This window comes from Nuphar pumila, chromosome 13, assembly GCF_984573655.1.
Source record: "Nuphar pumila chromosome 13, dmNupPumi1.hap1.1, whole genome shotgun sequence".
Taxonomy (NCBI): domain Eukaryota; kingdom Viridiplantae; phylum Streptophyta; class Magnoliopsida; order Nymphaeales; family Nymphaeaceae; genus Nuphar; species Nuphar pumila.
In genome coordinates this window covers 101,935,337-101,957,138 of record NC_143261.1, presented here as the reverse complement: position 1 = coordinate 101,957,138, position 21,802 = coordinate 101,935,337, and the positions used below count along the sequence as shown (strand labels likewise).

At 35.1% G+C, this 21,802-nt stretch overlaps 1 protein-coding gene across 1 annotated transcript; it reads left to right on the top strand.

Annotated features, from left to right (window-relative positions):
- Positions 1 to 2,436: 2,436 nt before the first annotated feature.
- Positions 2,437 to 19,422, top strand: CJD1 (Chloroplast J-like domain 1). The gene is made up of 10 exons (XM_089986470.1): positions 2,437 to 2,668; positions 13,113 to 13,209; positions 13,303 to 13,407; positions 13,915 to 13,992; positions 15,162 to 15,217; positions 16,794 to 16,851; positions 18,294 to 18,419; positions 18,622 to 18,717; positions 19,097 to 19,168; positions 19,261 to 19,422. Exons 1-10 carry the CDS (start codon positions 2,559 to 2,561, stop codon positions 19,321 to 19,323), a joined length of 861 nt encoding a protein of 286 aa, XP_089842596.1. The 5' UTR covers positions 2,437 to 2,558; the 3' UTR covers positions 19,324 to 19,422.
- Positions 19,423 to 21,802: the final 2,380 nt, after the last annotated feature.

The following is a 21,802-nucleotide window of genomic DNA, read 5'->3' as shown; positions in this document are numbered from 1 at the left end:
CGTTTCATGCTTCGGCTTCTTAGTTTGGCAACCTTGGGAGAGACCCATTAGCCGATATGGTTGCTTGTATCGATATTGATTGGTACTTTTCTTTTCATGATTAAGAGCAAACAAATGCCAGAGAGAGAGAGAGAGAGCAGATGGTATTTGTCCATTCTCTAACCGTGCCTTTTGACTTGAGTCTATGATCAACCCGTCGGAGTTAAAAGCAGAGGCTGTTTGAGAATATCTTTTTTAACCAATAGGTGGATTGTAATTTTTGAAAGGTTGAGCAGTTCTTTGTAAAAAGGTCAAAGGTTGGGCACCTTTTATTGATTTTTTTTGGGTCTTGAAATCACCAAAAATTTGAAAGATTTAAAACATGAGAGGTAAAAAAACACTGATGGAAAAATAAAATTTAGCATACGCCTCTTGTAATCTTTCATATTACTTCAATATTTTAAATTTTTTGTTCTTGGGAAAAAGAAAGCCTCATTCATAGAGCAGACCAAGCAAAGCTATGAACAGTGCAGTTCAGTATTCCAAGGTGCTGGAGAGCGGTTCTAGTGAAGGCAGTATTGGCTGTTCTCGGGTTGACAGACAAACAACTTAAAGGCTTCTTTCATGTACTGAATTTCTATAGCAAGAATCAAACATTATGGCTTTCCTCATGACTTATGCTGCAAAGGGTTTCATCACTTCATGCAGACCAAGCCTATGTTCATCTAGGCTCACTCAGTCGTGCGGCCTAGGTTCCATAATAGTTTAGGCTGAGTTTGGTACAAGAACGAATCAAGTTGGGAATTTAGGCTAAGAAGAGGGACGAAACTAATTAGGGAACTTTAGAAGGTAATTAGTGTTGAGAAAAAAATATATGAAATGTTTTAATTAAGCAACTTCATAAACTCAGGAATACCATACGCACTTTTTTCTTTCAAGAATTTTTGTTTGATAGAAAAGGAACACGACTTATTCATGTGGGATTAAACCATTCCCGTAAATCTCGTCTCTGAATTTTCTCAGACGGGAAAACTCTCTCAGTAAGTTCAAACCTTCTGTTTTAGTCAAGAAATTTCTGGATGTATTTATAATTAAAAACTAAAATTAAAATTTCAAAATAAAGAAGTAAATCCTGATAATATCATGTTATATTAGAAATAGGTGAGCTTTTGAAAATCTTGCAATAATATGGAAACTTTCATAGCCTGCTGAAAAAAACATGAAAAAGTCAACGAGACATCCAAAACGTCAGTGACGTACAACATTAATTTAAACTGGTGTAGTAGTTTTTGAGAAATCGATCTATTTGTAGTATGTTATCAATATCGGTGTGAATCCCCCGATACGTGTCGTATCAGCAGAAAATCAATATGCTGTAAGCTTGAATAAGCTGTTTTTTAATAAATGTAAAAAAATAATGGTTTAATATTATTTTAATGGTTTTAACATGTGTCACGTTACGATTGACACGTAACAATTTTTATTATTTTTGGGCCGATATAAAACGATTCACTTGAGTATCGGTATCCGGCAGATAAAGCTGAATCGGTGGCCAAACCATTCAGGGCCAATACCGATACTGACAATTTGTACATTTATTCTATGGGTTCGAGCTTTTAATTTATCAGTTTGGATTGTTAGAGTACAAGCTAACGCGTTTGATTGCACGGACATAAACGGCTGTCTGCGCTGCATGTGCTCGACATAAACGGCGGATGAGTGGAACACAACATCCCGCATGTCCATCAGGACACATTTTAGGCATCTCATGGTGTTCCGCCCCTTCCTCTGAAGCAGCGGTATCCAGAACACCCGAGACAAAAAAAAAACCTGGGATAAAAACTCGATCAGGACACCTTCACGCTCTACCAGCAGGGTCCAGATAGGCTTGTTCTACTTTGTCATGTTCCCGCAATCAAAAGGGCGCACTTGAAACGCAGGATACAACCCACCCAGTGACAGCGGTCCAACAGGTTGTCCCATGTTTGTTGCACTTGGGGGGGGGGGAGGACGAAACTGTCCCCATTGGGCCATTTTGTCCACAAACTTTAAGATGTATGAGTGGGAACACTCCAGGGTTGACACTTTCGTCCAAGATAAAAGCCATTGGGCTGCCTTTGTCCCCAGTTTCAAATACAGGCCCTTCGGGTACAACCGAGTTCGAATCAGGGTTGGATTAGTTACAAATCACAATCAAATCGCTCGGATCAAGTGCAGAAACAAACCAATCAGGGTCTTAAAATCGCATATAAAAGAGCCAACCGTTTTTTAGTGGATCTGCTCATCCCAAATTGTGCGTCTATAAAAATAGGTTTACGTCGGGACTAATTGGTTGAATCGGATAGGGTTCACAGACCCACTTTATTGGATGGTGGTTTCGTTAATTGCCTCCAAATACAAGGGCCTACTAGTAAATTTTCTTCTCCCTATATAAACCCATGCCGCTTTCGTCGTGGTCGAAACTGTGCTAAGAGAGTGTGCGTGTGCTCTGTGTGTCTGTACTCGTGCCTTAGCTAATTCTGGACCGGCCATTTTTCATCATGTCGTGAGCCTTCTCTCTCGAGATCTCCTTTGCGACAATGGCGATCGTGATTCCGAGTATCCCTCCGTGCTCTAACGTTCGGTTCTCCAAGAGAAATTACTCCTTCCGCTCCGTGATTTCGGATTCTAGGGTTTTCTCGTTCGATAGGTATCGATTTCTTATTTCCTGAACTCTCGAGCTCCATTTCCATGTCTTATTTATCCTTGGAATGATTGCGAATTTAGTTTGAATTGCTTGTAACATTGAACGCAGTTCCTCTTTTTCTTTTTCTTTTCTTTTTCGATTGAATTATGTCGTATTGGTTATTTTGCATATTGAACATTGGAAGAGTGTTATCGAGGAAACGTATGAGAAACATAGGAGTTTGGATTTAGAGTACGGAGAACGGATTGAGAAAGCAAAGCTTAGTAATTTGTGGAAGTGAAGAAGCACATTATCCATGTTGGCATATCGCGTCAGGAACTTAAGTTTTTTTGCGAATGTTGGGTTATTAAAGAGAAACTCTTGGCTTTGTATTTAAATTGTGGGTGCCGTTTTAAAAGGCATTTTTTATGTTCTTAGAGTTTTGTGTGAAATGTATAAGTTTGTTTGCGATTTCTTGTTTCCTGAACTCTCGAGCTCCATTTCCATGTCTTATTTATCCTTGGAATGATTGTGAATTTAGTTTGAATTGCTTGTAACATTGAACACAGTTCCTCTTTTTTTTATGTTTGTTTTTTTATTGAATTATGTAGTATTGGTTGTTTTGCATATTGAACATTGGAAGAGTATTATCGAGGAAACTTATGATAAACATAGGAGTTTGGATTTAGAGTACGGAGAAAAGATTGAGAAAGCAAAGCCTAGTAATTTGTGGAAGTGAAGAAGCACATTATCCATGTTGGCATATTGCGTCAGGAACATAAGTTTGTTTGTGAAGGGTTATTAAAGAGAAACTCTTGGCTTTGTATTTAAATTGTGGGTGCTGTTTTAAAAGGCATTTTTGATGTTCTTAGAGTTTTGTGTGAAATGGATGACTGCATGTTATTTGATAAAGGAGAAGCACATAAGAATTGAATGGTCCAGGAAATCCGTTATGTTTTGCAATCATGTGGTTTTCGCAATGTAGTAATGCTTTAGCGAATTAGTCTCATCCAGATGTTCCATTTCCTGTATATTCGGCATTGGCATGCAACTTGTTAAAGGTGGCAGGTCGATATCCCTCCCAAGATTATCGTAACTGCTGGAGGAGATTGGTGTTGATTGTTGTAAAGTTTCCTTGGTTTTTTTTTTTTTTCTTTGTTGTAGTTTCTATTTTTTAGAGATATGCATCCCACAAAATGTGGCGATGATTGAGCTGTACAGTTTTCATGTATTGTTTCCTCAAGTCAATGAACACATTGAAGTTTTCTCTTCCTCTCACGCTTCACATGGTATCAGAGTGAGATACCAGAAGCTTCTGCCGATCCTTTTGTTCATCTTGATCTTCCGCTGCTACATCATGCACTGCATTGCACGTTTTGTTTTGCTGGTCTGAGCACCAGCCTGTTGCTGTGACGCTACTCCTTTCAATGATTGTCTAAAGGTTGCTGAACGTGAGAAGGCAGTCATGCCTCTTTTTGTTTCATTTCACTATTTATGTTATCACTGGAGGACTTTGTGCTGCTGCACATCGGAGATCCAGAGATATATTGTTCTGCTAGCTGATCTGATGACCAGCGATCAGAATTAATCTCCATTCCTGTGCATCTATTGCTGCTTCTTCTCTTGATCAGACCAGTGATCAGGTTTGACCTCATTTCCTGTGCGTTGGTTGCTGCTTCCTCTCTCGATCAAGATCACCATGGCTGAACAAAACACAAATCTCAACAGTGGCTGACTGTTGTACACTGTACACAGTCAGTACATAAACATTATATAAAAAGAACAAAAAAAGAAATGGAAAAAATACAAAAATAAGAAAAAATAAAAAAGAGGAATTACAATCATATTAAAAAACATGAATATGCGTAAAATGTAGAAATGACTAAAATACCCCTACTTTATATATATATATAATATATAAACAATACATTGTCTTATGAATTACAATTTAAAACCCCCCTCAAACTTAGGGCAAGATGACCGAAAGTTTGCTAAGGAGGAAATTGAACCGCGGAGCACACAACTTTGGTGAAGAAATCTGCCAACTGATATTCTGAAGTTACATATGGAAGATCTATAACTCCTTTCAGATACGCTTTCCGAACATAGTGACAGTCCATTTCAATGTGTTTAGTCCGCTCATGAAAAGTATGATTTTTGACAATGTATATTGCGCTCTTGTTATCACAGCATAGTTTGGTGGACCCTTCTATTGAGATCCCCATGTCTTCTAATAGCTGATGAATTCAGACAATTTTCATGGTAGTAGTTGTCATGACACGATATTCAGCTTCTGTTGAGGATAAAGATACTTTTTGCTGCTTCTTACATCTCTATGAAATCAACGAGTCTCCTAAAAACACACAAAAACCAGTGGTGGAGTGACGGTTATTTGGGTTACCTCCCCTATCAGAGTCAGTGTAAACAATTAATTTTAATTCAGAAGAAGATGATAAGAATACTCCCTTGTTTAGTGTGCCTTTTATGTATCTCACAATCTACAAGATGACTCATGTGAACTGATGTTGGTGCATGTTGGAACTGACTTGCAGTATGAACTGCATGAGAGATATCTGGTCTAGTAATACTCAGATACATCAAAGATCCCACAAGCTGTCTGTAGGGGATGAGATTGGAGAGAGGAATACCATCATCAATCTTCATTTTGGCTCCTACTATAGCAGGAGTTTCACAAACCTTATCATCCGTAATACCTGATCTGTCAATAATCTCAGAGGCAAGCTTAATTTAAGATAAAAAATACCCTCTATGAGAGTATGCTACTTCAATACCCAAAAAATTAGTTAGAAATCTCAAATCAGACATTTCAAACCTATCCTTCAAAATTGATTTTATGCTTTTAACCCCTTTAGAATCACTTCCGGTTATAAGCATATCATCCACATATAAGAGCAGATGACAATCTCTGCATTGTTTTTTCTAACAAATATGACAGTGTCAGTGAAACAGGAAGAAAAACCATTTTCTAATATTATAGAGTTAAATCTATCATACTTCTTTTTGGAGTTAAATCTATCATACTCCCACTAGGGGTAAAATAGTCTTTTTCTTGTAAACTCGCATATTCCAAAAGGAATATGCTTTTCTTTTTCTTCCATTTCTTTTGTATTTTCTTTTTATTCTTTTCTTTTTTTTATTCAAATGAGAGGGGTCCACATAGAGTCGTTGGACCCCTCCAACGGTCATATTTATGACCATTGGAGGGGCTCCAACGACTCTATGGGAACCCCTCCAAGGGGGTCCCATTATGTGTATAAATAAGGGGCAAAGCCCCATGTATTTGTTAAGCTTCTTTGAAGCTCTTCTTAAGTGAATGCTATATTTTTTAGCTCCTCTCTCTCTTTGCTTATTTACCACTTTGGTTTGTTGTAATCTTGCCCATTAGTGGCTATTTGTTTGTGTGTGCATTTGTTTGTCTCCTTAAGACATTATTTCTCTTCACGTGTGACATAAATTTTGACTACTCCTTATTTAAACTATTGTCTAATGATGACGATACTTATGTAGAACCCTCTATTGAGAATAAAACAATAGTTGAACCAATAGTATACACTAGAAGAAATAGAAACATATCCAGTGAAAGTGTAAATCAAGGTAACCATGACTCTTTCCCTCTGAACAAATCACTATTCGTAGATCTGAAAGAACCTCAAGGATTCCAAATAGATTTGTTTCTTATGACTCATTTTCTCTTAAACATAGAACATGTCTTATAGCTATTCATTCATATTTTGAACCATCCTGTTATAATAAAGCAAAAAATTTACTCGAATTGGTAAACGTCATGCATATAGAATTAGACGCTCTTAAAGGAGCCGACACTTGGGAAATTCTAAATTTACCTATCGGAAAGAAAACTATAGGCTGTAGATGAGTTTTCAAAGTCAAGACAAAAGTGATGGATCTTTGAAAAGACATAAAGTCAGGTTAGTTGCCAAAGGTTATTCTCAAAAATACGGAGTAGATTTTGAAAAAACCTTTGCCCTTGTTGCCAAGATGACCACTGTTTCAATTCTTGTAGCTATTGCTGCTATTAAAAATTAGAATATATTTCAAATGGATGTTAAAAATGCTTTTTTGAATGAGAATCCTAATGAAGAAGTATACATGGATGTTTCATCTGGATTAATAGATCCTTCAAGAAAAATGCTTAAATTAAAAAGGCACTGTATGGTCTCAAACAAGCACCTAAAGACTGATTTGACACATTCAACAATGTTATTACAAGATATGGTTTTAAAACATGTTATACTGGCACAACTTTATTTATTAAGAATTATTCTACAGGCATTATAATTTTACTTTTATATGTTGATTACAGGAAGTGACAAAGAAGGAATCAAGAAAGTAAAATAATTTTTAAAAAATTATTTTGAAATGACTGATCTTGGGTTTCTAACATACCTTCTTATTATAGAAGTATTATATTCTAATAGAGGGTATATATTGTCACAAACAAAATTTGCTTTACATATCATTGACAAGTTAGGATTATCAGATGACAAAGTTGTTAACACTTTAAAGATTGTCGAAATGAAGATGCGAGCTGATAATGGAGTCCCGTTGGACAATCCAACTGTATGGTCTCAAACAAGCACCTAAAGACTGGTTTGACACATTCAACAATGTTATTACAAGATATGGTTTTAAAACATGTTATACTGACACAACTTTATTTATTAAGAATTATTCTACAGGCATTATAATTTTACTTTTATATGTTGATTACAGGAAGTGACAAAGAAGGAATCAAGAAAGTAAAATAATTTTTAAAAAGTTATTTTGAAATGACTGATCTTGGGTTTTTAACATACCTTCTTATTATAGAAGTATTATATTCTAACAGTATATATTGTCACAAACAAAATTTGATTTACATATCATTGACAAGTTAGGATTATCAGATGACAAAGTTGTTGACACTTTAGAGATTGTCGAAATGAAGATGCGAGCTGATAATGGAGTCCCGTTGGACAATCCAACTCCCTTCAGACAGCTCGTGGGATCTCTCATGTATTTAAGTATTACAAGACCAGGCATAGCTCATGTTGTACATGCAGTCAGTCAATTTCAACATGCTCCAACATCAACTTATATGGGTGCAGTCATGAGAATTATCAAATACATCAGAGGCACAATAAATAAGAGAATTTTCTATCATCTTTTTTCTTATTAGATCTTATTGCATATTCAGATGCTGATTGGGGATGGGATCCAAATAATAGGGGCTCAACAACTGTTTTTTGTGTGTTTTTAGGTAAATCCTTGATTTCATGAAAGTGCAAGAAACAACAAAAGGTGTTACTATCATCTACGAAAGCTGAATATAGAGCAATGGCGACTACTACTATGAAAATTGTGTGGCTCAAACAACTAATTCCAGACATGGGAATTCATCTTCAAAATCCTACAAGATTATGTTGTGACAACAAGAGCTCTATATGCATTGCTCGAAATCATACGTTTCATGAAAGTACTAAGCACATAGAGATGAACTACCACTTCATTCGTGAAGAATACTTAAAGAAGAACATTGACCTTCCCTATGTGACATCAAAATACCAACTTAATGATTTCTTCACCAAGGCACTGTGCTCACCAAGATTCAACTTTTTACTTGACAATCTTTCGGTGATTACACCATAAGTTCGAGGGAGACTGTTAGAAAATCACATATATATGTATATGCTTGAATATATATATAATATAAATATATATTTATGAGATGTATTTTTGTAATATGTAGTTTTACTTTTTACTGTTTCTTTTTGTCTTTTTTCTTTAGTGACATAGGGTCAATAGTCAAGCTTTGACTAATTGACCAGCCGTTGGGAAGTAGCCCAACTGCTATTGCCCTCTCATGTAATCTATAAATAAGGGGCTATTCCCCCATTATATTTTAACTTTTGTAGTGAGGTTTCTCTCTAATAACATTTGATATTCTTGTGCCTTAGTCCACTTTTTGATATTTGTGCCTTAGAGCACTTTGTGTTATTATTTGCCTTAGCGCATTTGATGAATGTATGTTCTTGTCAAGTTCTTTGTAAACTTGATTATTTGTGAGGTTTTTCATAGCTCTATCATATGCTCTATTACACAGGGATCTTTAATTGTCATCACTCCTTGAAAACCTGTAAATAAAACTAACAAAACATCCAACAATACAAAACATATCTTAAGAAGATTTCAAATGATAATTATATTAGCTATATATTTATGGAGAGAGGATGGCCAAGCACACAATATAAAACTATTTAATTTAACATCATTTAAAGAAAATAAAACATTAATTTCAAATAAGATAAACTTTTAGCATTTTAATCATTACATGAAAACATGCATTATTTAAAGAGAATACACACATAAAAGACATGATCATTAAAGAAAGAACTCACAAGAGAGTTAAAATCATAAGACCATTTTACACAGTTGAAGACATAAAAGAAAAGAATGTTAAAGAAACATTGATTTTTCAAAAGATAATACAAGTGTCAAATACACACAATAGCCACTATGGGCATACACATAAGAGATTTTACTAATGAAATGCTTAGAAAAGCATGTAATGAAATATGCAAAATTACAAAAACAAAGTGCAAAAGCACATAAAAGTCCAAGATTGGATAATGCACGAAGGCGTAATATAAGAACAAAAGTTCAAGTCTACTATAGGACAACACAAAGAGCCAACGAAGGGCAACATAAACAAGTAAAAAATATATTCTTTAATGAATATATGCTTGAAAATGCATATACTTATACAAATTATGCAAGACAATTAATCATGGAATAACTCATGCAACTAAAGCATAATGCAAAATGCTTGAGAATATTTCAACAACCATTTCTTATAAAATAGAAAATGAGTTTAGACAAATTTCAAATAGATTTTAAAAAATCTCATACATCATAATGAATGAATTTTGCAAATTAAAACACTGGTTTAACCACCATAAGCAATCACCTCCTAGGCCTTCAAACCTCAAATGTCAAGTGTATTAGCGACTAGAATAAGAGCATAATCATCATGCCACTAAAGGGCAAAAAACACACACGAAGGTGTGTATAAACATCTCTTGTCTACATATAATGACACTTAAAAACAAGTGTATCAACGACTAGAACAAGAGCATAATGTCAAGGAAGAGCTAAAATCACACACGAATGTGTGAATAAACATATCTTGTCTACATATAATGACACTAAAAAAACAAGTGTATCAGCGACCAAATCAAGAGTATAATGTTAATAATGGGTTAAAATTACACACGAAGGTTGAATAAACATCTTTTATCTATAATATAATGGCACTAAAAAAACAGGTGTATCAGTGACTAGATCAAGAGTATAATCTCAATGCCAACAAAGGGCTAAAAACACACACGAAAGTGTGAACAAACATCTCTTGTCTACATATAATAACATTAAAAAATCAAGTATATCAACGACTAGATCAAGAGTATAATCTCAATGCCAACAAAGGGCTAAAAACACACAAGAAGGTGTGAACAAACATCTCTTATCTACGTATAATGACACTTAGATAAGCGGCATAAAAAGGAGAAGACACCCGAGCTAAGAAGCTTTGTAATGGAAATACTAATGTCATCAATAAAAATATCATTTTTAACAATCTTTCGAAACAACATGGTTTCAAAAATAGATAACCATCACAGCTAAACAAATTATAGGCATCTAGAATAATAATGGTCATATAACAAATGAGTAAAATACCACACTCAGATCCAGAGATCAAACAATTGTCAATTATAGCCAAACCATAAGTTAACAATCTAAACTGACATAAAACGAGGTGCACACAACTCACCCCAACAAACATCTCTTAATCAACAAAAGCATATATGGATTCAGAGGCTAATCAACTATCAATCAGATCCAAGATTGGTGTCAACACGACATACATAAACTTTGATAATTGCAGATTGATAAGATGACATGAGGTGCACACACAATTCACCTCAACGGCTAACCCTAACCCAACAACAAGGCCAAGAGAAATGATGCATCATATAAAATTTTGTGATAGGCAAATCAAAATGCCAAAAAAGGCAATAGATACCCACATAATTCAATTTCCAAATAGGTGAGTTCATATCAAATATTCGATTTAAAAAGACAAGTTTCAAATCAAATCCAAAAAAGTTAGGTAAAAACATTTAGTATAAAAATTAGTGCAATCATATGCACAACAATATATCAATGAATGCAATTATATGCAATACAAGATGTCTCATGACAATTTTCATAATCTTGAATAAGCAAATAATGAGTCATGCCCAATATAAGCACTCTTAATAGAGGCGGTGAAATTATGAAGTTTGAGAATCCCCCAAAAGATCATAAATCCACCAATGAGAACCAAGTGCACTAAGCACATCTTATACAAAAGATCAATAAATCTCATTAAAGAGACAAGAACACGTATGAGTAACAAGTTAAAGCTAAATCATAAGTCTATTATGAAGCAATTAAAGACAATCAAATGGAAATTCCCAAAGCGTTATATAGATCCACATATATATGATCACACTAAACAAGAGTTTTTTCTCATAATATAACATTTTTTAATAAGCATGATATAGAATATCAATACGCAAGAGAGAAATCACAAAAGATAAACACATTTTTTATACGATAACAAGTCATGTTTATGTCTTGCAATAATTAAGGCATATAAAAAAAGAAAATCTTAATCCAACGTGCCATTTGCTTAATAGAGCAATATTGCTCAAATATATATGAAATAACATATTAAAAAATGCCTCATTAAAAATAGATCATGATAGAAGATTATGCTTGATCACATCATAATATATTAAAAAATTTCAAAGATAGTCCGTACATATGTCAAGTAATATAAATTTTAGTATTTTACAAAACACATAATATTATAAGAAGCTACATATTTAACTTGAATGGATAACTACAAAGGTGTTCTCTAAGGAACACACTCACAATACCCACAAAAGGAACAAAAAAGAGGTGTTCTAAAAGAACACAATCACAAACTCCACAAGAGGATACACAATAAGGCACAATACAAAAATAAATATTTTTTATCAAATGAACCGAGTGTGTAAAAACATATGCAAAATATAGTTTTTCACTACACATCCATAATCTAAGACATATCAAAACACCACAATTTTCACATACTTCACAAAAATATTTATTTTTAACATAACTCTTTTTTAAAACTTACCATACATATAAAGAACAAAAATCCAAAGATACATACCGAAATGCAAAAACTTTGAATCCATTTCATTTATTAATATGAATCCTTTCCAAGACCGATGCCTCGCTCTGATATCATGTTACAAAATGGTGCGGATTTCAATGCACTCCATGATGATCTCCAAGACTCAAAACATTATACATTTAAACAACAAACTTAAGAATTAAAAGACACATATCAAAATGTAAATAAATATTTTTATTCATAATGGACATTAAAAGAAATACAAAATAAAATTACATTCAAGCCTCATTACAATGCACTAAAAGAAAAATAATGCACAACCCTAATACTACCCATCACTCTCTCAACCTTACACATTCACACACACCCTTTATTTATAGAGGAGAAAGAGAAAAAAAAGTAAAGGAAAGGAAGAGAGGAAGTCCTCTCAATAGCCAACAAGGAGAAGCCTCCCAACGGCTAAAATTCTAGCCGTTGAGAGCTAGTCAAACAAGTTTGATTAGGTCCCAACCGCTAGAATTTCTAGCCGTTGGGACTAAGTCAACTTGTTTGACTTAGTCCCCAATATATATATATATATATATATATTGTAAATATATGTATATATATATACACATACATGTGAACGTATACGTATATGCTATACTATATACATAAGTATGTATATACAAATAATCAATATACGTATATACGTATATATACAAAATGATACATTTAATCTTAACCCATCTTCATCAGTTGTCTATCTGGTTACAATCACTTTCATTTTCTTTGTTTGTCTATCTGGTTACAATCACTTTCATTTTCTTTGTTTGAAGTGCACCTCTTGTTATAACTTTTTTAAATTGCTATGCAATTTTATTATAAAGAATTATATATAGGCTCTGTACAAGTGAACAATGAACCCTCTATACTTTAGTGTTGCTACCATTAAAAGGGCTGCTCACAAGGTGTGTGAGCTGAAGCTAATGGTATTTACACCGAGAGCTGATCATCAATAAGATTGATGATGGTAGGTCACTCTGCATCGTATTTATACTTTTATATGAGCTTAAGGTACTTGAGATATGTTTTCATGTTGTTAAGTAATTCTCCTGTAAAATTATGGTCTTGTATCCTTTCAAATGTACTTTTGTAGTCTTGTGTTCTTTCAAATTTTTTTCTTTTTTGGATTAGGGAATTTCTGGTAATGACTAAATGTATTTTCTTTTTCTTTTTATTAAGGTGTTTTAAATTGCAACCAGTGCGATTTGGGCTTGTATGTAATGCTTCATCTGCTGCCGGAAGCTCACGTGCAAATAGTGATGAAAACCCCTATCAGGTTAGTTTGATGCACCTCTGCTTTGGACTCTGAATGACACACATTTGTTATTGCTTATAAAGAAATGATTTCCTCTTCATGTTTTGGCTTTAGATTCTTGGGGTAAGTCCTATTGAAGGTTTCGACATGATTAAGGCAGCTTACACACGAAAGCTCAAGGATGCACAGAGAAGAGGCGATGAAGCACTATCAACTCAAGTAGGTGACAGTGACTAATTTTCCATGACAAACTATGTATGGGGTGGATCTAAATAATTTAAGCATCATAGATCCCATATTTATCTCCATGGATTCTGCATTAAACTTAGGGGCCTTTGGTTCTTTCTGTTCTTTTATATAATTCTTTACTAATCAATCTGGCACATACTTTTTGCTGAAGTTACCAAATACAGCTGTTGTGCTGAAAGGATGTCTTTGTAGCCATATGTCTTTTGAAATTTCAGTGGCTCTTATTTGTCACGTGTGAGACAAAAATTAAAATTTTTATAGGAGAAAAGAAAAGGTGGCACATATTGTGTTGCATAAAAGAATACTAACTCAACATGAGCAGCCTCTACTAAGATATCTTACACAGAGGATGATGGATTTTATACATAAAGTTCAATTACTTCATTGTTGGAATCTTTATTTTATTTTGAAGCGGTAATTTTGTTGTTTCGTCATTCCTTTTGGATCTTACTGCTTTTGATGTTTGTTTTGTTTTAGCTGGAGAGAGCATATGACAAAATCATGATGGCTCAGCTAACAAACCGTAAAAAGGGCCTTACTTTTGGTTCATTTCAGGTTGGCATGGTTTTGTTCTACTTGAATCCTCTTCCTCTCGATGGTAGATTTATGCATAGTTGACTGGAGTCTCTTGTTTGCTGCAATATAATTGGAAATTTCTTTTCTTTTGTTTTTCTGGAATATTAAACCTACTCTCATAAATGAGATCTAAGTTCATTATTTTCCATTGTTATGAGGCCATTGGGCTAGTTGAGAGAAACATCAACTATTATTTCAGCTTTTCGCACATGTTTGATTATTCAGGTTATGAGATCCTACCAAATCTGAATGCTTTATACATGGATGGCTATTAAGTTTTTGCTAGATGTGTGATTATCATTTCTATAGGTTGGTTTCATCCATGGTCATAAAATGATGAAAATTGAAAATTTTTGTTTCAATCTACCTGTTCTTGATGTGGACTCTTGAGTTGGATTAAGATGCACTCTGGGTGATTAATGCCAGCTAACTTGAGTTGCTGTCATCTTCTAAGTTCATTACTGCAGCCACCAGAATTGTAGTCCGTTTGCGCAGTTGCTTACATGGCTTAGTCAGGAAAATGATCACTTGCTCGCAAGTGCAACCATGGACTTGGCATCATCAATGTCTATGGCTGGGACTTCTGTTTCTTTTGTCTGTAAGAAAGGCTGTTTTTCTGCCTCTGTGATCTGCATTTTATTATTGGCTCCGTTTGTTGCAATGGCTTCTGAGTTGGCTTCAAGGTAATATCCAGGCTTGGTAGAGCTAAGACCATTTATACTATCAACAGTGCATACTTTGTCAAGACTCAAGAGTAGGATTATTTTTTGGCCTTTTAAATGTTATTGGTAGATGTGTGCACAAGGATTACTCCATGAGTTTTGTCCATGCCCATTTGTGTCATCTCTTGAGATTATGATGTCCACCAATTCCAGGGTATTGTCCTAGATTTGACATATACTTGAATATTCCCTCTTGTATATCACACCACATCTCTATCTGTAGTGTTTTGTTGACCTGATGCTGTATCTTGATGGTGATGTGCATCATCTCTCTGCTGCTTGTGAAGTATTTAGGGATGTTCTTGTATGCTAAATTGCTGACCTTTTTGGTGGCGTGTCTTTGGTTGATTTCTTTGAAAGAGTGATATCTTAAAGTGCTTTTGCCTGTGCTTGGATGGGACAGCTTAAATTTCTTTTGCCATGCAGGTTTCAAAGGATATCAAATATGCAGATAAGCAGCCAATTGTTCCATGGTTCCCAAGGTACTTTTTTACCTCCCTTTTAGTATGGCCTAAACCTTGTACGAGAAATCAATTTGGTTGTTTTAAGTTTTGATTCCTTGATACAATTAAAAAATCATATTTTGGTGCACATTCTATGATGCATCTGTGCAACATTTTCTCAATTCATTGTAGTTCCTAATGACTTGTTGGATCAAATTTTGTGATTGGATTAGGTATGAATATTTTTCCTTGACTAAGCATGTGTACTTAGATGCCATCAGCATGCTGAGGTTCTTGTGATAATAGTTTTCTCAGTTTTGGGTTTTTACTAGGAAAAATATTAAGAAATAAAAAAAAAGGGAAATGAGAATAAACAAAGCAGTAAAATCATAAAAAGGTTTTGCAAATGATTAGGATGAAAGCACAGAATCATATTCTTACTGTAAGTTTTTTGTAAGACGATATTAAAGGTGTTAAAAAATATGAATGACTTTCAGTATATCATGATATCATCATGAAATATTTTTTCAATTTGGGTGAAATCATTTTTATTTCCTTACATCAACAAGGACGATGAAAATGGATAAATCCTACCTAATTTGACCCATCAGCTTTCATTTTTTAACATGCTTTCATAATAGGAGCTGTTATTTGCATGAGCTAGATCCATTTTGGGTTCCTTGAATTCATGCACATGCAAAATGAAATCCAAGCCAGCTCTGACTCAGTTTGTTTCATTTATCCCACTGCATAAAGCTGGATCTGATCCAGATGCAAATTCAAATCCTCGCCTTACATCCATGTCTTAAAATACCTGTCTCAACCTTATGTATAAGTAAGAGCTGGCCTCGACTTGATTACCTCGGGTTGGGCATGTGTGTAATACAGGCTTCATCATCTTTCTCTCTCTCTTTCATGGGTTTACTTCTGGTTTGGATCTTCATTGGCTCTAATTAGGTTAGTTGGATCTATCAGACCTTACAAATATGGATGTTTGTTTGGGAGCTGGAATAAGATGTTCTTTTAGTTAGTATATTGTTAAAAAAAATATAAAAGCCAATGTAATACTTATGCATATGCCTTGGAAAAAATCCAGTGAAATCAAGGGCAAGTAAAGGTTAATTTTTTACTGGTGTGTGGGAAAGTGTTCATGTGAATGATTGATTGAACAGGGCATGTTTTTTTTTTCCATTTGACAACACTATGCTACCAAGTTGGCATTAGCGACTAAAACATATTAAAAGCTTCATAAAAAAGAGAAAGTACTGTAGGGTTATAATAACACATGTAGAGAGGTATGGGCATGTGGTATGATTGTGCAATATCTTAAATAGGTGTGTGTGTGTGTGTGTGAGAGAGAGAGAGAGAGAGAGAGAGTTGTGGACATGTTCATTGTGCCATTTACTCTTGGGATGCATTTTGATATTTGAAGGTATCGATGTTGAACTGTTAATCCAATACTTTTGTAGTATTGCCAGTCACCAGGAATCGCCTTTTACAAGTAAAATCCTAGTTTAATTTTATTTTATGCAAGTGTTATGCTCTTTTTTTCCCATAGTTATCATTCATCTGGATGTCCTTCCATGTCATACTTGTCTTGTTACATGTGCTTCAGGTTCACAAAGTCCAGCATAAAGGATATGCGCATCAATATGGCTATCTCTGCTGTATTTGTAAGTTATTTTAGTAAATCTTGAAATGTAAGCATGTCTATATGAACTTTTTGAGTTTGTTAATTTCTGATCATTATTACAAAATTTGAAAGTGTAGACATAACTTGCCAAAATGAGAACGATGTGATGTGTTCCTTGTGGAAAGTTGAGATTTCTGTTAGTAATTTTTAATTAATGAAACAAAGTTTTTTATTACATGATCAACTTATTTAGTCAAGTAACACTATTTGCACAAACAGTGCCTTGTCAAAGAGAAAGATAAGAGTCATAGAATCTCTAAGCTAAGGATGATGTGGACATGGTGGCTTCATTATTGGCAGTAAAGTTGTTTTACTCAGCTGCTGTAATGATGTCTAACTCGAAATGATCCTCATTTTTGCCTGCCAAAATGTTTGTATGGCATTTTTATATTAATGCTACATAAATAAGAAAATTTACTGTTCACTAAGTGTAAAAGTTCCTACACCAATATAAGCATCCAAGGGCATGGAAACCGACTGCTTCTTGGAAACTTTTATATATCTGTTGAGGATTGCTACAAGTGATCCTGCAGATATCTTAAAATGGAGTATCATATGAAAAGGTGAGAATGACTTCTCTTCATCATCCATGCTAACATTTTGACACAAATACACATACATGTGCACATGCACATTCACATACTCATGGGTCCACAGCGTGCATATGCAAATGTCATAAAACACAGCATATTATCCGTAGATGGGGTTTGTAATTGGTTATCATCAGGATATAGCATAGATTTTGTTTGTGAGAAATCTGGCCACTTTCTTACAGGTAGAACCCAGGGAAAATGTTTCTTGGTCAGTGAGATGATTGCATTCAAACACCAACATATATTAAGAAGGATGAAATCTTGGTTTTCTTACCCATTTTCTCGTGAAACAAACAAACATAATATTCTGTTTTCACATGATTCATTTTCATATAAACTCCTTTTTGTATGACATAATGAAACTGAAGTGACAAGTGAGAAACATTTCATAAGGCCACCCATTTGAATCCCCAGTTTATCATTATAAATGATATGTAAAACTATTCAGATTTCATCTTGATTTCTTGTTACGTGCTATTCATGATCTTGCTCTTCATGATCAACTTTACTTATTATCTTACATAGACACGTTCTATTATAGAGCATGCTACAGCATTTAGCATTATTTTATGAAAATATTTGAATCACTGTTAATTTCTGAGATGATATCTTGTTCTGTATCTTATATCTTCAGTAAGCATATAAACCTGATTTTTTCAGATTCACTAATTAGTTGATTTTAGTTCATAAAAATGTTATGTTGGGAAGATCTCACAATTTCTTGATAAACTACATTAAGAACAAAACTAAGAGTGCTATATGAACCACAGAGTTTTTTGAGCAAGTTTTTGCTGCGCATCCTTCTCTAAACTGAAACCTGTCTATGCAGACTTTGTGGGTGGTGATCAAACGAAATGCTGAATGGAAACCTCTTCAGTTTTTGGCTTTTGTTTTTGTGTACCGTATGTTTGAAAAGTTGAAAGCCTTTGAGATGCCTGTATCTCCAACATATACCGTGAGGATCCGGCACTTCCTGTTATGCTCTTTTTTTTTTTCTTTTCTTTTTTACTTATTTATCTTCTCTTTGTGGAAACTGCTACAATATTTTGGCTATTGAAGCTCCATCCACAGCTGCTTAGCAGTTTTCTTGTGATATTTTGCAAAGTGAAAACTGGAATTGGGTAGAATTTATATATGATCAGTAATATTTGGTGCAGGAGGATGGTGAAGATGAAGGCAGGACATTACGTATGGGAAAACGACTTCTTCGCTCTCTAGCCTTGGTTTTTGGTTGCATAGCCATTTCATCATTGGTATGTGATTTTTTTCGTCACAACCACCTGCAAACATAATCTCCTTTATTTGACCAATTACAACAATTTAGATGGGCGCTTGGCTGACACTTGAGCCACAAACGAGAATGAGTTTCATCATTGTAAAATCACAACCATAAACATGTAGTAGTAAACTAAGTCTGTCTTGTTATATGACATCCATGTTCAAACAGTTTGTTTTGTAACTGCTCTTTTTTATCTAACACCAAGACATTGTGCTTTTGCATTTTGTTGCTCGTATTCTTTTTCAAGTGTGGCTTCTGAAATGTCTTTTCAAGTTTGCGACCTAGTTAAATTGTATTGTTACTATCTTGAAAATTTTCTTCTGATCTTGGATGCTGACCATTCCAATTTTCAGGTATATACGGGAGTCTTGAATCTGATTGAGGTTGTAGGCCGATTCATACCAGCTTTCCTCTACAATAACCAGGTAACATGTTCCAGGCTTCCTGAAAGCACGTGTCTTTGACTTTTTTTTTTTACTTTGTCTACTCTAACTCGGAGGCTTTTGTGAATTTGCAGGAGTTGTTGGTTACCTCATCCACTGCAATCATGCTTTATATCATGGCTTCATACTATAGATGAGTTCATTGAACTGGTTTTGTAGTGATCACAGTTCTTTTCACATATTTCATGGCATATTAGTTCAGATAATTGATGATTATCATTATCAATCTTTAGAAATTGTGCTGCACAAGGTTTCTAATATCCAAAACCAGGTTTCGCCGTGAGCTGGTTGAGGCCCAACTACTGAGCGGGTCACAGACTCACAGATTGCTTTGATCCCCTTGGTTTGGTATGACAAGGATTCGCCTAGTTACCAAATTCTGTTGCTCTGTGAGGGCACTTTAGTTGAGATCCCTCCATCTTTGAGATGAATGGCAGGGAATCAATCCGCTGATGTTGACGTGATAGATAAATCCGTACCTAGAAAATTTTGAGGCTGTGCGTTGAGAAAGGACCTCTCTTAGAGAGAGAGAGAGAGAGATTCACCTCTCGTCTTCTTTAGCTTCTTTGGGTTCTAGTAACCCATTTAGTCTGAAGTTGCAAAACAGATTTGGGCTGGCATTTGTATCAGTGTGCTTAATATTTTTCTTGCATTTATCTTCATTACAGTCTTAATTACATTATTTTAAATGTGTTGATAATATAATTGTGAAGAAATACTCGAGGTCCATGCATGCATTCACAATCTCAGGCCATCCAATTTTACAAAGATTGAAATGCTGCGTTATAGGTTGTGCAAATAGATGAGCTCTTGTTTTATCTTAGGGATGACACATTTAAGAACTTCAACTTAAATTTACGAGGTAGTTTGAGGTCTCGAGGTTGTAAAATAAGGAGGTGGGTCCTTCGTTTCAGAATGTAATTGGTCCTAAACTTTGTCTGAGCCGAGGAGACTGTACAGCTGGAATATTCTGTGCCCTTGTTGTACTAACCTGATGCTATATATGTATATTTTTTTAACTGCTCCATGTGCAAAACCTGGCCTAGCTGGCTCAGCCTGTCATATTTACGGTCGCTATCCTGTCAGTGTAAAACTCCGAGGGCTTACCCCTAGACCCCAGGGAGTTGCCAAGCTTCGCCTTAATCAGGGGGTAATGCCCATGGGATTTGAACCTAGGCCCCATCCCCCTTGGGTCTAACCTGACTTTATATACAACAACATAACTGTGTGCACGATTTTTATCCATGTTTTGTATGCATGGATATTAGAAGTTTTGCAGATCTGGTTGTTGATTTTGGATCGTTAGTCATTAAAAGGATTATAAAAGGTTGGGGAAGTTAGCCCCTATGGGATTGGACGTATGGTGGTGGAGGAGGCAGCGAAAAGAGAATCGGTGGAGTTGTAGGGGTGTCCACCTGGGGAGATCTGTACCGCCGGAGGCTTCATTTCACCAGAAAGATCAAGTGAAGCATAATCATCTTTTATAAGGCCAAAAATAAAATCGAAAAGAAACTAAATAAACAAAACAAAATAACAGATTAAATGAGGGCTTGTATATGAACCTGATAAAAGCTGATAGTGCAAACAAGAATCAACAATCTAAAAAGGAAAAAACTTTACCTGATGCCTGAAATTGTAGCTTTGAATAAACAAGAAACCGACCAAATGAAAGCTCAAGCAACTAAAAAGGAAAAAGAAGGAAAACTGAATATCTTTGCACACCAACTTATCACAAAAAAAATTAAGAACAAATATCAAGATTTGTGCATTAATCAAGACATAGAAAAAGAAAGCAATTCAAGACTGAAAAATGGATCAATACATGGAGGAAAACCAACCTTTCCTTTCAGAAAACCCCATTCTTGGAGGCAACAATCCGACCCCATTTTCACCGTTGTCTTCAATTCAGCCTATAAAAGCACATAGTTCGATTATCCCTGACCAACAACAAAGAGATGCAGAATGATTATGGAAAGGATGTGCCACGATGGTGGTGGAGCTTTGGATGCAGGAGAAGGAAGAGGAAGACGAAGGTGGCAGCGATGGCCTTGCCTCCTCCCTTCCGCCCGCCTGCCTCCCCCTTTGTCAGTCGTCATTGCACAAAACAGAGAGAGACACATTGAAGGGCATAGCACAGAGAGAGACACATTGAAGGGCATAGCACGTCGATGCTTTTTTTTTTAATTGTTCCCCTTGTTCTTTTCGTAACGGGGATGGAACATAAATAACAATATATAATGGACGCAGCAGATGCTGACGTTCTGCATGTCTGTCATGTCCCATTTTATTAAAATATGTGTGCTTTTTGGGTTTTTCGTCTCATCTCGCGGGATGTGCCATCTAACATATCCTTAGGGTATGTTTGATGGTTTGTTCAGGGTTGGACGAAATGAACAAAAAAGAAGGAACAGAATATTGGTTCTGTTCATTCCGTAACAATTGTTCCAAGTCCAATGTTTGTTTGGGCCGTACTCATATGCTATGTTCCAAATGTCCGTTGTTTGATGACTATGTGCGGACAACTTGGACAATCATGGATAATGGGTCAAATTACTTCATTTTGGATCATATGACCCGATCCGTCCATCATTTTACATGTTTTAAGAAGTTTATTAT